This window comes from Lethenteron reissneri, chromosome 14, assembly GCF_015708825.2.
Source record: "Lethenteron reissneri isolate LAM-NWPU_2019-01 chromosome 14, ASM1570882v1, whole genome shotgun sequence".
Classification (NCBI taxonomy): Eukaryota; Metazoa; Chordata; class Hyperoartia; order Petromyzontiformes; family Petromyzontidae; genus Lethenteron; species Lethenteron reissneri.
The window spans coordinates 13,295,029-13,310,147 of NC_083792.1; the positions used below are offsets into that span (position 1 = coordinate 13,295,029).

The 15,119-nt window shown below is 49.6% G+C and overlaps 1 protein-coding gene across 1 annotated transcript; it reads left to right on the plus strand.

The window, feature by feature from the left end:
- The first annotated feature begins 6,655 nt into the window (after positions 1–6,655).
- LOC133342428 (bone morphogenetic protein 2-like) lies at positions 6,656–12,442 on the plus strand. Its single transcript, XM_061551609.1, has 3 exons — positions 6,656–6,777; positions 8,275–8,666; positions 10,337–12,442. Exons 2-3 carry the CDS (start codon positions 8,285–8,287, stop codon positions 11,233–11,235), a joined length of 1,281 nt encoding a protein of 426 aa, XP_061407593.1. The 5' UTR covers positions 6,656–6,777; positions 8,275–8,284; the 3' UTR covers positions 11,236–12,442.
- Positions 12,443–15,119: the final 2,677 nt, after the last annotated feature.

Consider the following 15,119-nt stretch of genomic DNA (forward strand, 5'->3'; position numbering starts at 1 on the left):
AACGTATGTTGTGTCCAAGCGAGGATGGCATTGACGTAATCTCTCTTCCCCCCAACAATCATCAACACCATGGCGATCCATGGGCAGATAGCCCGATGGCGATCACTGCTCACTTCGGCCTTTGTTTCCACTCATTCACAACTGCACTTTTTATATTCCGAAAAAATAGTGATTATCGCATGTCAAACTCAAGCATTTTAAATTAGCAGAGCTGGAATGGACCAAATGACGTGTAAACTAAATGTAACTTTCAACTTTAAACAAATAAATGTGATGATGCTGCCGCTGCTGCTGCGTTACCAGTGGTGTACAAGCACAAATAACAAAATAACAAAATACATCTCAACATGTTCGTCAACACCTCTTTGCCCTCCCTATGGGCCGTGACAAAAGGGGCCATTGTCAGAAACGTCACCGATTATATTTTATGGGGGGTTGTTTTCCCCCTTCACAAGGCCGTCTTTATTGACGATTTCGTTACATCATGGGACCTCCTTTGCCAGTACCAAAATATACTAATAGGGTTTTTCCCCTTTTTCTGGCAACAAAACTGACACCTTTTGCAAGGAATCATGTCTACATTAACCACAATACTTGCAGTCAAATGCAAACAAAAAACAATACTCTGATAATTTATGCATTGTCTTTTAAACTGATTGGTCCACACCAGAGACAGCTTTCTTTAGAGCCTAGTCTCATATGGTGTTCGACCAGATGACGCCAAAAAGCGCACAGTTCAAAGACAACGCACTACCAGAGTAATGAGAGCTCGGGCTGAGCAGCTACATCATGGGACCTCCTTTGCCAGTACGTCGTCTTTGAAGTATTGTGGTTAATGTAAGCATGATTCCTTGCAAAAGGTGTCAGTTTTGTTGCCAGAAAAAAGGGGACAAACCCTATTAGTAGATTGCGTTACATTTGACGTTGCGGCTGTTTCGTGCAGTGACCGGCGAGTGGCGTTGAAGCCACCGAGTCGCTGCCCTTGGCAGGCGGCTCCCTGGCAGGCCGCGAGCCGCGCTCCCGACTCACCCCGGGGGATCGCTGCAGTGGCAGCTCACAGCTCTGACCCGCAGGCAACGTGGCCACCTTTAATCCATTTACTCGCTATTTGTTCTTTACCCATTCATTTACTCACTTCGCTCAACAAAAAGGCAATCAGGTGAAATGTCAAATCCTTTTTTTTTTCCTTTTAGAACTGGATTTTAAATTTCGATTTAAAGCTTTCGTGACTGCAGGGATTCATCTTCTTGGTTCTTTCGGTAAAGTCACGTAGAAGGGAAGTAATAAAATAATAAAAATAAAACATAATAAAATAATTCTCACGACGTTTCGGCCACAACGCAGCAGCCGTCCTCATTTTGTTTTTACGTTTTTACCTGAAATCAGTTCCTCGCATGCTGTTGATTGCGTAGTCATTGGAAACACTTCGGGAATGCGTTAATTAGAGTGACGAACTCAAATTGTTCAACATGAATGTTATCTCCTCACATGGGTTTCCCCAAAGGTTGGGTGTTTCCCTACATGAAATACAATACGTACAAAAAATACATGACGATGCAGTTCCTTCACGAGCATGTATAAATAAACACAGTGCAGCTTTCTTGTATACAGGATAAAATAATTGATAATAACAATATACAGATGTTATATCTGTATATCATCTACACTTCTGGTGGCTGATCGACCATGAATATGATGCACGTGTAGTTCATTGGGGTTGATCGACCATACTTCACATCGCCGGTCACGATGGGTTGGTGAAGGGGAGCCCAGAACTCGTCTCTATCTAAATCTCTCTCCACTGCTATCAGCCGCGGTCTGCTATCGATCTCAGGTAGCTGGGAGCATAGCGTAACGCGCTAACCACTGTGCCACCACTCCATCCCGGGCAAAGGATGACTGTTTAATTATTGTTGTTAATTGAACTCAGAGGTTATAATGAAGCAGTGGATCGATCGTGACGATAGATGACCAATAATAATGATAAATACTTAAAAGGATTTTTTTTTTAAATCACCAAAATCATGCTTCATTCCACACCAATATAGTATAATGTCGCATATCCCACTGAGCAGTTCTGTGAGAAGTTCTGCTACGTAAACATCTATAGAGAATAACAAGAACACCATCAACAGAAACACGACAATGGGTGTAGGCGCTTTATTGATCGGGGCAGAAACGCGACGGTCAGATGTACAGCGTTATACAACGTTACACGACGTTTTCCTGTGAAATATTCTTGAATTTCACCGATAGAGTTGAAACCGGATGAAAAAATCGCCCGCAACTCCCGAGCGCGATATTCGATGCCCCTTTAATTGAACGCACAGCAGGTGGCGTGGGGCGCGCGTTCCTGCGCGCATGTCGCCAACCCAGCCCCGTCGATTCTCGTGCCGCGCAGGACGGAGTGTTCGGACCCCAGCGGGCGGGGCCATGGGTGCAGCCCCATTCTTCTGTGTATGTATGTTCGACTTCTTTCGCACCGTACGTAGCCGACCATGCTAGCCCCATGCGTGCAGACCCATGCACGCGGTACCATGCGTGCAGGCCCATGCAAGGGGTCCCTTGGATGCGGGACCATGCATCGGGCCCCATGCGTGCTGACCCATGCGTGCTGACCCATGCGTGCTGACCCATGCGTGCTGACCCATGCGTGCGGTCTCGGGCGTGCGGCACTGTGCATGCGGGGCCATGCATACAAGCCCATGCGTGCGGTCCCATGCATACAAACCCATGCGTGCGGTCCCACGCTCGCAGCCCCGCGCCTGATCGCGTGTCGCCCGTTCTACCTGCTCGCCGGGGCAGCACGATCGCAAGTCGATCAGATGTCCCCGGCTGTTCTCATCGCGTCCGCCGTTTCACAAATTCCTCCCTGTTCCCCTTGACTGGCAGAGGGATCCTGTGGCCCACTCTCGTCTGTCAGTGCGGTATCTTGTTTTACAAAATGATGTGCGTTCATTATGATACATGTCACTCTGGTTTATGCAATTACGCAGCGTCTGGAATGATCTATGTCTGACGATCGCTAAATGTGCGGTGTTACAGATGGCATTTCTCAATCCCTAGCTGATCCTTAGAGATTATGGTCCCTTGGGTGGCAAGTAATTGTAGTTTTGTTTGTTTTGAAAATATATATTCAAAGCTCACATCGTCCACATGATAGCTATTTCTGTTTTTGAGTTTGAACATCATGCCATGACTTGAGTACACAATAACCTGTTAATGACATCAAAGGGCCTTCAAGGTTCACTAAACAGCAGATGGCATGCTTCGATAATACTTCATCGCTTGACAGCAGTAGCCGAAGCGTTTGAGCTGTCAAACCCTTGGCAACCTCCCAAGTAGTTAGAAAATAACTTCCAGGGTTGGCCATCATAATATCATCATCATCATCATAAATCATCCATTTCTGGACGACGACATCGCCAAGCTCCCGCCATCTCTCGTGATATAAAACGATACGCAAACTATTCTTTCACACCTCGCTATTGCTGCCTGCCAATTTAATTTTTTCTTCATCTTTTAATTGTTGCAAAGTCCACCCCTGACCTCCTAGATTCACTCTCACGGTGCACCCCTCCTCCACCTATCCCTGGCCATGTGGCTGTCGGTCTTCCCCCTGATCGCCAACCTGAGTGTCGCTCAAACTGCTGCCTCGGTAACCTGCCTGTCTCATCCGTACCAACCTATTTTTGTGTTTACCAATTACAGTTACAACACTTTCCTACAACGTTCTACTCATAAACCTCCCAAGCTTTCACGCTATTCTTCAAATAAAGCATTGTTTTCTCTACACACACACCACGTGTATTCACGAGCCATAAGCTTCCTTTCCAGTTGTGCGTTTGTTTTTTAAGTACAACTCTCCGACCACAACACGTGTTCTCTCTGCACGGGTGACAATGCCGTGTTCCATTTTGTGTCATTCCCCTTGCTCACGGCAAATAGGGGGTGCAGGGGAATGGGGGTGTGGGTCACGCATTGCAGCTGTCGAGACGGAGACGCGAGTTCGACTCCTGACCACGGTTTACACCAGCGGCGAGTCATATCGGAACCCATTTTGCTCGCCCCCCCCCCCCTCTACTCCATTTCGCTATTTTGCAATGACCAGCATGGTGAAGTATGGTCAAACACCCCACAATGTGTAGGGGGAGGCCTTTATCTCGCAGTCGATTGATAATTAACACACAGATCATCGATAGCAAACATCGATAGATCAGCGGTCAAAAGCCACCTGGGCTGCGCGCTGCCGTGTTTAATTTTCGGCGTATTATTATTATTTGTTCCCCGGCAGCCGGCGAGCAAAGTATTTTGAATTTGTGGGCGTTTGAGAACGTCTGTATCGTTTAAATTCCGAGAGCCGGGGGGTTCTGAATCGGTGAACTTTGGACTCGCCGCGGGGGCAATGCATCACCTCCGTGCAGACCACCCTCGCCGCAGCTTGCACAACGCGAGCGGGGGGATGGCAAACAAGCAGGCGAGCGTCTTCCCTTCCTTAGCACGCCTCCCTTGCGCCTACGCCGCCTCGCGAGAGGACTGTATCCAATCCGTAATTGAACGCAGCCACGAGTTTTGCTTCGATGACTCTTCGCCCGTGGATTTTTCCATGATGAGGATTATAAAAGTCGGGGCTGTCTTGGCCTTTTCCAAGCGCTTGGAGTGCGAGCAGTGTTTGGGCCCCAGATCTGTTGTGGACGCTTGTAATCAGCGTATAATTCACTTCCCCATTTCGCAGGAGGTACTCATCGCTCAGGCATATTGGGCGTAGGTGTTCGGCTAATCCACATTGTTCCTGTTCTAGTCTAAGGCAGTTTCCACTCCTCCTCCACCATGCACATGAGAGATGTAGCGATCGATTCACACCCCCCACCTCACCGATCTCTTCTCGTCCCCCCCCCCCCCAGGGATTCAATGAATTGTTGCGTATCAGTCACAATTAGATTCCAGACTCGGTATTTTTACATTCCAGTCAATGGTAGCGTCTGTAGCTGGTGAATGGGTTTTTATGAAGCCATTACACACAACGTATTCAAATAAATAAAAACACCGGCCCTTACATAGGAGATTCGATTTCATGAGTCGTAACCTCCCAAATACAGTAGAACTCCTCTTATCCGTGACCCTATTAGCTGAGACTCATATTATCTGTGGGAGCATTCGAGTCTGTGGGAACTCGTGTTAACCGTGGCCCTATGCTTCATATTATCCGCGATCACCCCCAGTTTATTTTTCTGCAGATAATTGGAGTGAACACGCCGGGTGACACCGCAGACAATTGGCTCGGCGTCGTTCACCCCCCACATCATTGTGGATAAGAGAAGTTCCACTGGACGCATCAATAATGGCGCTTCGTTTGGCGTGACCACGTTGCCTCTACGAACATTCACGTGTCCCGCTGCCCGTGTCGCCGTGTGGCGCTGAGCCTCCTCTGCGCCGTTTGACGCACGCTGCCCCAAGACCTGAGCATTGAGCAGGCACCTTGTAATTGTCCTCACTCAGCTTAGTGCGTCCCAGAGACATAGCAGTGGTCAGTGTGCTGACCGTTAATTATTTGCTTTGGGCAAACAATTTTGCCCTGAGGTTGAGAGTTACGGGATCACAGACACATACCTTGCGCTCGGCCTGCAGGCAGAGAGAGAGAGAAACCCAGACTAATAACACGCGCACAAGGTGACTTCTAGACAGCGAATGGCGCGTTTGTGGCCGGTAGGTCTTTTGCGTGTTTTAGTATAAATCTTGTTTGTGTCCAGCCTGCACATAACTATTCTGTCGCATGGGTATATCACTCCTTACGGAGAGCGTTAAAATGGGTTTACAATGAGAATCCGGGTCACATGTTTGACGTGTCGCTTTGGGTTGTTTTCATCCTGTACCTGCGCGGTGCGCGTTTGTGCTGAGCGAGGTTTGATTAAGACGAAGATATTTATCTGAAACTAAAAGATGCTTGCTGCTATCTTTTCGCGGTGGGAGTGGGGGGTGGGAAGAAACCCGCCTGCGGGGGAAGGCGCTTCGTAGCGTGGGGCTCAGGTGGGCAGAACGAGTGCCGCGGTCGTTTAAGACTTGGTTCGGAGGCAAATGAACGTATGGGGAGCACACTTTATAAAAAAATGAAATACGTGATGGAATGCATCAAGATAATCGTGTCAAAGGTCGCGGCGTTTGGGCAAAAGGGTAACAATGTCACGTGAGTTCGTTTCAGCACGAGGGCAGTGACAGAAACACAACAGGGCGGCGTCAACATCGTTTAAGATTTCTCTCGTAAACACTCTGCCGATCGGGACGGCGATGATGCATTTCTGGGAGTTCGTTCTCCGTGGTCATATTCACCTTTTCCCTGGTGCTGAATGGCTCGGGGTGTTCCTCTCGAACCGCACGTGCGTGCGAATACTCCAGGGCTGCGCGTGGGACCTGATCGAGGAAGATGCCACTCGAGTCCCACCACCATCTTAGCACGCGACGCCGAATCGAGGGCGGACGGACTCCCCGATTCAAACGGAGCCAGCGCCCCCCCCATCCTCCACAACCCCCACAAAACAACCCATGTCCCCATCCCCAACGTTACCCCCACACCCCTTCCTCCTCTCCAACCTCGACAACTCCTCCTACTCTCCGCGCTCTCATCCCCTACCTCCCCCGCCCTGCTATATAAACGCAGGAGACGTTCCCACCGGGCAGGTTTGCAATGGCAACCGCTGTGAGTGCTTACGGCAAAAACAGCCTCACCTAAGCTGCCGCAGAACCATGGACTATATTGGCCGACTTGCATGCGTACTATCAGTGAGTACAACCCTTGCGTTCTCATCTCTCTGTGCTCTGCTCATGCTCCCCATGTCGCCCCCCGCTGTGCCTCTGCTGCTGCTCCTGCTGCTGCTGCTTCATGCGCGTGCGTTGGGACGGCACCTCCACCGAGCCCAACTCGGCCGAGCGAGTTCCGTTCGGAAAGTGACTGAGAGCATTGTTGGAAATGACCACGGCGGTGACTCTTTAAAGAGAGCCGAGGATAATAGAACGGAGGTGGGGGCGGGGAGAAAGCTCCTTGTTTAGCTTGTCATACTATACGAACACTCGTGTGAAGTGGGTTTTGTGTAGCACGGGGTAATTATCAGAAACACACACACACAGGTCACTGTTGTGAATGTGCTTTATATAACAACAATGTGGGCTAGGGGGGCCTTATAGAAGGAAGAAGGCACCTTTACATCCTGTGCCATGCAAAGTGGTCTTTAAGAGTGACTTATTCAGGCCTCAAGTTGGCATGTGTAGCGCTTATTAACAGACTCAAGTACACTTGGGTATTGTGCACATTCATTTGTTTGTGGCCGGCCGCTAATCTTGTGCTTAGCTTCGTGGTGTGTGGGGGGAGGGGGTAAAGATCCACGACACTGCAGAAACCCATTGAAACGTGTGCCAATTTGGAGTTTTCTGTAGCTGATGGTTGTAATGCAAATACGGGGTGGGGTGGCAGGCAGAGAGGCAAATGTAATTTAAATTAAGGATGCTTTTTTCTATTTTTCCCGCCCTTCTGTCTTCCCTCAGTTTCTAATCCCAAGGCATTGTGGTTTATCGGTCAGGTAAACAGGGATGGAAGTCTGTAATTAAAATCAGACCCCCCCCCATTCCTGGAACCCACCCGTTGAGAGAACACGGGAGTCGAACTCTGTTGGGTTGTGGGTGGTCGCAGTGGACTGGTGGATGGTGCTTGGTGGTGGTAGTGGTAGTGGTGGTAGTGGTGGTGGTAGTGGTGGTAGTGGTGGTGGTGGTAGTGGTGGTAGTGGTGGTGGTGGTGGTAGTGGTGTTGGTGGTGGTGGTGGTCGTGGTGCTGGTGGTGGTAGTGGTGCTGGTGGTGGTGGTGGTAGTGGTGGTGGTGGTGCTGGTAGTGGTGGTGGTGGTGCTGGTGGTGGTGGTGGTGCTGGTAGCTGGTGGTGGTGCTGGTGGTGGTGCTGGTGGTGGTGGAGCAATATTGTGAAATGGTAACTAATAATAATGAGAGAAGAAATGTCCAACAGAGTCTGACACCCAGAGAGACGAACCACACCGCAGGTCAAAACTTTGCTCCTTTCCTCTCACAGCTCCACTTTGGAATGCCCACGCATCGTCTGAGATTTCGCTAACCTTGCGCAATTCGAGAAATGTTTCAGCCCTTATCTGCTGCGCCTTCAACAGTGCTTACCGTCGCTGGCCGCTTGACATTTCTGGGCCTCTGAGAACCGCCCTCAACGAGCGCGACAAACAACATACAACCGTGGCATGAATGTCCTCTCTTCTGCCCCGCAGAAAGCCCACGATGCCGCCTGGTAGGCCGCTGCTGATGCTTCTGCTCGTAGCCCTTTGCTTCCCGGCCGAGAGCGAAAGCGGCAGGAGGTCGCCGCCGCCGCCTCCGGGCGCCGCGAGCGATGACGGCGACGCGCCGGCTCGAGGGCGCGCCACGCCGCCGCCGCACGGCCTCCTCACGCGGCACGTCGAGGGCCAACTGCTCGGCATGTTCGGTCTGCAGAGGCGGCCGCGCCCGGGACCCGGCGCCGTGGTGCCACCGTACATGCTGCAGCTGTACCGGGCCCTGCACGGGGCCCACAGCGGGGCCCCCCGCGACGTGGCACGGCCCCTGGACCGTTTGGTGGCGCGGCCCGCGAGCCAGGCGGACACCGTGCGCAGCTTCCACCACGACGGTGAGCCGCAGCTGAGAGCCACGGCGCTCGCTCTGTGTTCGGTCGGAGCGGGCGGGCGCACGGATCGAAGTGGGCTTGCCAAAGTGATTTTCGGTCTTGTAAGTGAGCAGCATTCAAATGGTTGACCGTCAGTCTGGAAATGTCCCTGCTGCTTCTTCGGAAAATGTACGCAATTGCGAAGATCGTGAGTTCCAATTAACGTGGGTCACCGATAAGTTTCCTGTGTTGGATTTCACATTTTAAATTAGATGTTTATACCAGTGGGAATGCACGCCTTAGTACTTTCAAACCTCTCAGTGACAGAAACAATCTTGCTTTATTTTCGCATAACCAATGAAAAAGTTTCCTCTTACAATTCCTCACCTGAGCCGTAGGACTTTTGAACCGACACGATGAACGAACATGCACACAAAGCGACACGCTGCGCCTTCAACACGACAGGACAGAACCTTGCACCTCAACAGTATTCATGTGAGGGCATTGGTATGAGAACATCTGCTCTCTATCGTCTGAATAAGGGCCTTTGCCGAAAAAAATAACCTACGATATAGTTTTTTTTCTGTGATAAGGTATGTTTGTATATATACATTATGATGCATTCATATGTATTTACACAAATATGTATACACGTCCGTCTATCTCTGTGCACGTACGTGTACACATGCAGTGCTGTTTTCCACATCTCATTTCGTCCAATTATGCATGAGATGGAATACTGCAGATTTGTAAAAGCATTGATTGTAAAAACAAAACAAAAAAACGTCAAGGAAAAAAAGATATGATCGGCAAGATTTCTGTGCAGCTCATACACAGAGAGAGAGAGAGACTGCACTCTACACCATGGGGCCTGATGAGAATAACATTGTCTTCATGTTTTAATTTGTAGTGTGCAATATAGTCCATACATTCTTACAATGACATTACACTGCACCCAAAAATAATAATATCGCGTGGCTAATTTTATTTCGTATCTTGTCTTTGATTTATCATTGTGCAGTTTATACATTTTGTACCAAGTCTGGAAAAATAAAACTACTTTAAAACGATAGTTTCCTTCCTTAAATGTTTTCAATAATTGTTTTTGGGATGTTTAATGCTCCTAGTTTCTCAAGTTGTGCTCTTTTTAGTAAAAGTATGTTCATGAGCAGATATAGAGGCCAGAAGTCTATTTTAGCAGTAACCTTCCTGGGCTTGAATAATTGCACAACCAGATTTATATTTTTTTCTAATTTTACAATCATTTGTCTCGCTTGCTTCTCGTGTATGAACGTAACAATATTTATGGGTCCTGACTGAAACATTGGCAGGAAGGCAGTTTCTGATAATATTTGATGTGAAAATAGCAAGTATCTGCAGAAATCACAGGAATGTGTTAATCATCTGCTAAATATCAACGGGAAATGCCCTCCAAACAAACCGGGCCCTTGATGCTGTTGTTGTTGTTCTCAGCCTGTATCTTCTAGTCAAACACCATGTTCTTCCATTCCTCCCTTCCCTTGCCTGTTCCTGCCCAGCGGTGGCCTCCGAGCTCTTTAAATGCACCTCGCCATGAATGAAAAGGCCCATAGATATTAACTCGTAAACGCGGCGTGACTAAATCTCCGCTGGGCGAACGCCACTGCGAGACGTTGTCAGTGACACCTTGCTCGTGCCGTGACCCCCACCGGCAGAGTCCGCGGAGCACGTGCCAGCCGACTCGGGCGATAGCACGGCACGGCGGCTGCTGTTCAACGTAAGCAGCATCCCCGACGGCGAGGTGATCACCTCGGCGGAGCTGCACGTCTACCGCGAGCGCCTGAGTGGCCCCGCGCGCGCCGCCCTCCACCGCATCAACGTGTACGAGGTGCTGCGGCCCGCGGCCGCCGACGGGACGCCCATCGCCCGCCTCCTGGACACGCGGGTGGTGCACTCGGGCCGCAGCGAGTGGGAGCGCTTTGACGTGAGCCCCGCCGCCGTGCGCTGGGCCGCCGCGAGAGCGCCCAACCACGGCCTGCTCGTCGAGGTGCATCACCTCGACGGCGGCACGCCCGAGAAGAGGCGGCACGTGCGCATCGGCAGGTCGCTGCACGCCGAGGCGGTGGCGGCGGCCGCCCGGGACGGCGCGGGCGAAGGGGGCGACGGAGGGGAGGGCTGGCCGCAGCTCAGGCCTCTGCTGGTGACGTTCGGCCACGACGGGAAAACGAGGGACGAGGGGACGCTGCTGAGGCCGCGCCCCAAGCGCAACTCGCGGCCCAACAAGGGAGGCCGCAGGGGTCGCGGGCAGTGCGCCCGCTACCCTCTGTACGTGGACTTCAGCGACGTGGGCTGGAACGACTGGATCGTCGCGCCGCCGGGATACAACGCCTTTTTCTGCCAGGGCGAGTGCCACTTCCCGCTGCCGCAGCACCTCAACTCCACGAACCACGCGATCGTGCAGACGCTCGTCAACTCGGTGAACCCGGAGGTGCCGCGCGCGTGCTGCATCCCCACGGAGCTCACGCCGATCGCGCTGCTCTACCTGGACGAGTACGAGAAGGTGGTGCTCAAGAACTACCAGGACATGGTGGTGGAGGGCTGCGGGTGCCGCTAGCGTGTGCCACGCCGACTCTACAAGCGGCCGTCGTCGCCGGTGGAAGAACTTTCTTCTCTGTTCAAGTGCCTTTGCCCTCCGCGCCAGCCGTGGGGCTTTTACGGACGGTGTGTGTGTGTGTGCACACAATCGCCGGTTCGGGAGCGGGAAACTGGTGTCAATAGGTGCCGACCGCACCGGTTAGCTCCGGCCCGGAGCAGACAGGGTGTGGTACGTGCCGACCTGTCCACGTGTGGCGCGCGTACGCACGCACGAAGCGCGCGTACGCACGCACGAAGCGCGAGGTTTACGTACGGATGCGTGTACGACATCCACATACAATAAAAAATTGCACATATATAAATATGATAATATATAGACCTTAAGAGCTGTTTCATCACAAAGTGGCAGTGTTTCCCTGTCTGCGGTAGCACCGCGTACGAAAAGCACAAAAGGGTATTCTCCCATGCATATCGGTGCTTGAAAGAATCCTAAAAAGCAACTACGATACCACGAATTGTAGCTGCATGTCTCTATAAAATGTCAACAGGAAAAGCCATTCAATTGGCAATAACTTCTCATCTGTGGCCTTGTTCCAAGGTGGACTGTACTAATTTCTCATAAACAGTGTCGGATCATGGAAAGCAAATATATATATAGAATATATGTTATTGTCTGTGTCTACTGTTGAAAGCCGAAAGACAAATATGTTGATAGTGAACGTATCAGCGGATTTGTTATTAAACCTGTACAGCTAATGTAAAAAAGAGAGAGAGAGCTGAGTTGTAAATAGCTAAATTGTTATACAATAACTTTGAATATTTATTATTGTTATAATCGATGCTTAGAAAATAGACGTTTGTATTTATAGTACATGTTTAAAGAGGAAACGAAAAACGCGGCCTGAACACGTGATGTATGCCCGTAAGCTATGGTTTAGTCCTACTGTATTTAAGTAATCTATATATGAAAAAGGTATTCAAAACTCTTCTGGACGGCGTAAATGTTTGTGTAAATAGCGCGTGGAGGGGCCACCGCGACAGGCTGACTAATGTGCCGCTTCCTTCGTGATCCCTGCTTCTTTGCCCTTAATTTATATGATGTAAGCACCAGCAAGTGGCTTGCTGCGATTGCACGGAGTACTTACAGTGTGCGGTGTTTCCATTCTTCTGAACGTCATTTGACATTTCCAAGGACCGAGAACAATACAGTTTGATTAGAAAACAAACATCTGCCTTCGGACGTGATTGCTGGCGCTCCTTTTTCCTAACAAAATTTTGTAAATTTCATTTTACAAAACGTCACAATGCGTGCAACCTGACAGGAGAGGAATGAGGTGGTTGTGAAGGGACTGCGAGCGACTGTGCATTTGGAAAAGTGCAAGCATTGCTACTGCGTGCAGTCCTTCCAAGCTTTATACGGGATACATATATACATATGTATACCGGGTTTTTACACACAGTGCACAGTGAGTGTGTTTTGAGAACGTAGTACCTAAAACGCAGTTGCGCTAACATGGTCCTACAAGTGGATTAATGTAAGCGGTGACTAGAAGCATTGAACGTGAGCACCTATTAATAACCCACTTCTCAAAACATTTCGACTGTTCGTCACGTGCGCATAGGACTGTCGGCATGTGTACGCATTGCCCGACGAACTTAAATCATTCCAGTTACTCGGGGCGAGGCGCTCTTCGGTAGAAGTGAAGATGCACAATTCTGGTAGCTCGCGACAAACGTTCGTGAAGGCGGCTCGAACGCAAACCTCTTCGTGACATGGGGGAAGCTCTCCAGCTGTATCACGTCGCGCCCGCACAAGCGAAGCGGTGTGGGGGGTTGTTCTTCTTCGACTTCACATCATATTAAACACAACAGTGAAACACTCCCATTAATAAAGGGAAGCGTGGCACACGTGTGGAGACATGATTCATGGAGCCATAATGACTTACTATTTTTTCGTTTAATTTAATGTCAAGACATGCGTTGACTCTCCCGTTATTTATTTTAAGAGACCTACACTAACTTCCCAGAGTAACATCATTTTTGCCGAGCTAGCGCAATAGCCAGGCTTTGATTTTTATTGAATGGGCTATTCTATTGCTTGCTGGCTGCCCTGTGTGCCTGTGGCTTCAAAAGCTGCTATTCCAGTCCACAGACTGGCTCCGTGCAATGACAGAGACTGTTTCAACTGCCCACTGCCAATGAGCTGTCGAACTTCCACGAGTCGTGTAGTTAATACTGGAGTGAACACATGCAGCTATTAAAGTACCAAACTGTATACGAGTAATATCAATCATAGGGAGTTTTACAGTGAGTAATACAATAATACGATGGATGCCGCCATGGAGTAGTGCTAAGCACAATGAGCTTGCTATCTAGAGGTCGCCGGTACAATTCAATCTCCGGGCATGGCAGTTTAAGTAATGGTGCCAGTTTCTTACATCCACTTTCTTATTTCCCCCCGGCATTATATACATGGGAATGCCACAGTTCGTCGATAAGCAGGCCGCCTGTAGTGGCGTCAAGTGTGGGGACACCCACCTCTTCGAAGGCGTCTGGCCAGCGTGGAAGAGTAGGCCAAGGTAGCCTCTAGATCGGTGGCTTCCAACACGTGGGCCGTGGGCCGCTGGTGGCCATGGGAAGTGGTCTGCAGAACCGTCGCAGACGCTTTTATTTTTCGCAAAATGCCAGATATTTGACTGCGTGCTGGTCTGCGGATGTATTTGTTGAGGGTTCACTGTGGGGTCCGTGAGTGCAGGAAGGTTGGGAACCAACTGCTCTAAAGCTGCCTCTAATCGAGACCATTCGCCCAGCAGTACTGTGAGCAAGACATTGCAGGGATGCACCTTAACCACCTTTATCTAACACTCAGCATCTCAAGTTGCTATGCAGGGCAGAAATATTTATATATTTATAGCATATTGAGACAAAATTAATATTCAAACTAAATCTAGTTCGCATTGCCCTACATGGTGGCCACAGTGAAGTGTGAGAGTCGTTTAACACTTACAATTCTCTCTGCTCAGTTGTTGTTTTTTAATAAACCCCAAATTGTGTTAACACGGGTCTCAATTCAAACATTTGTATAACTGCCTTTCGTGTTCAATTCTCCATAGCTGGCGTGGTTGACGAGTATAAGACGGCTCGGACAACGCAAATTAGTCGAGCCACAGGTCACGTGTGGTGGGGTAAAGTGTGGGTATTCCCACCACTTCCAGGACGTCTGGCCAACGTTGAGAAGTGGGCCAAGATACACTCGATGGGCCCCTTTCAGCTCCAATCTAGTGTGCAGGCTCTTCTGACAGCAGTGGCGTGAGCAAGCAATTGCAGTGCTCCACCTTTGTCCTTCGAGAGGTGACATTTACTTCTGACCAGATAAGAGCCCGTTGAAACGAGGAGTGTATTTTGGGTTTAAATGACATTGTCCCAATCCTGGCTTACGCCTTCCCTTACTTGTTCAGCACAAATCTCCCCCACGTCATGTAAAACCCTGCATTCTTAATCATGTGGACACTGACACTTACCCTGGCTAATTGACTCAAAGCTGGACCGCTAATGGAAAGCCTCTGCCACTAAACTTCTCGTGTAAATAGTCAGCTTCAAATCCTCTCATGTAATGCCCCCCCCCCCCCACACTGATAATACGACTGTTAAACATTCCTGTACCTGAACCGCTCTTTTTTACTTTAACACTTCAGGTATTTGCTTGTGCAACCAAGAAATTGATCAAGATTGCTAAAAAAAATACGAAAGAACTGTCAAACATTATTGTACTCCATAATTAGAATATTTGGCTGCTATAACTTTCCACTTGATAAGCCACATCGTTGAGCTATAATTTGTGGCCAGGTCACTTCTAAAAAATAGCTATTGACTCAGTGGGCCTTACCTGGTAAAATAAAAAAT

Excerpts from the sequence above, each read along its gene's own strand:
- LOC133342428 (XM_061551609.1), top strand. The coding sequence starts at position 8,285 with ATGCCGCCTGGTAGGCCGCTGCTGATGCTTCTGCTCGTAGCCCTTTGC. Across the intron at positions 8,667-10,336 it reads GCGCAGCTTCCACCACGACG|AGTCCGCGGAGCACGTGCCA; the intron begins GTGAGCCGCAGC and ends CCCCACCGGCAG.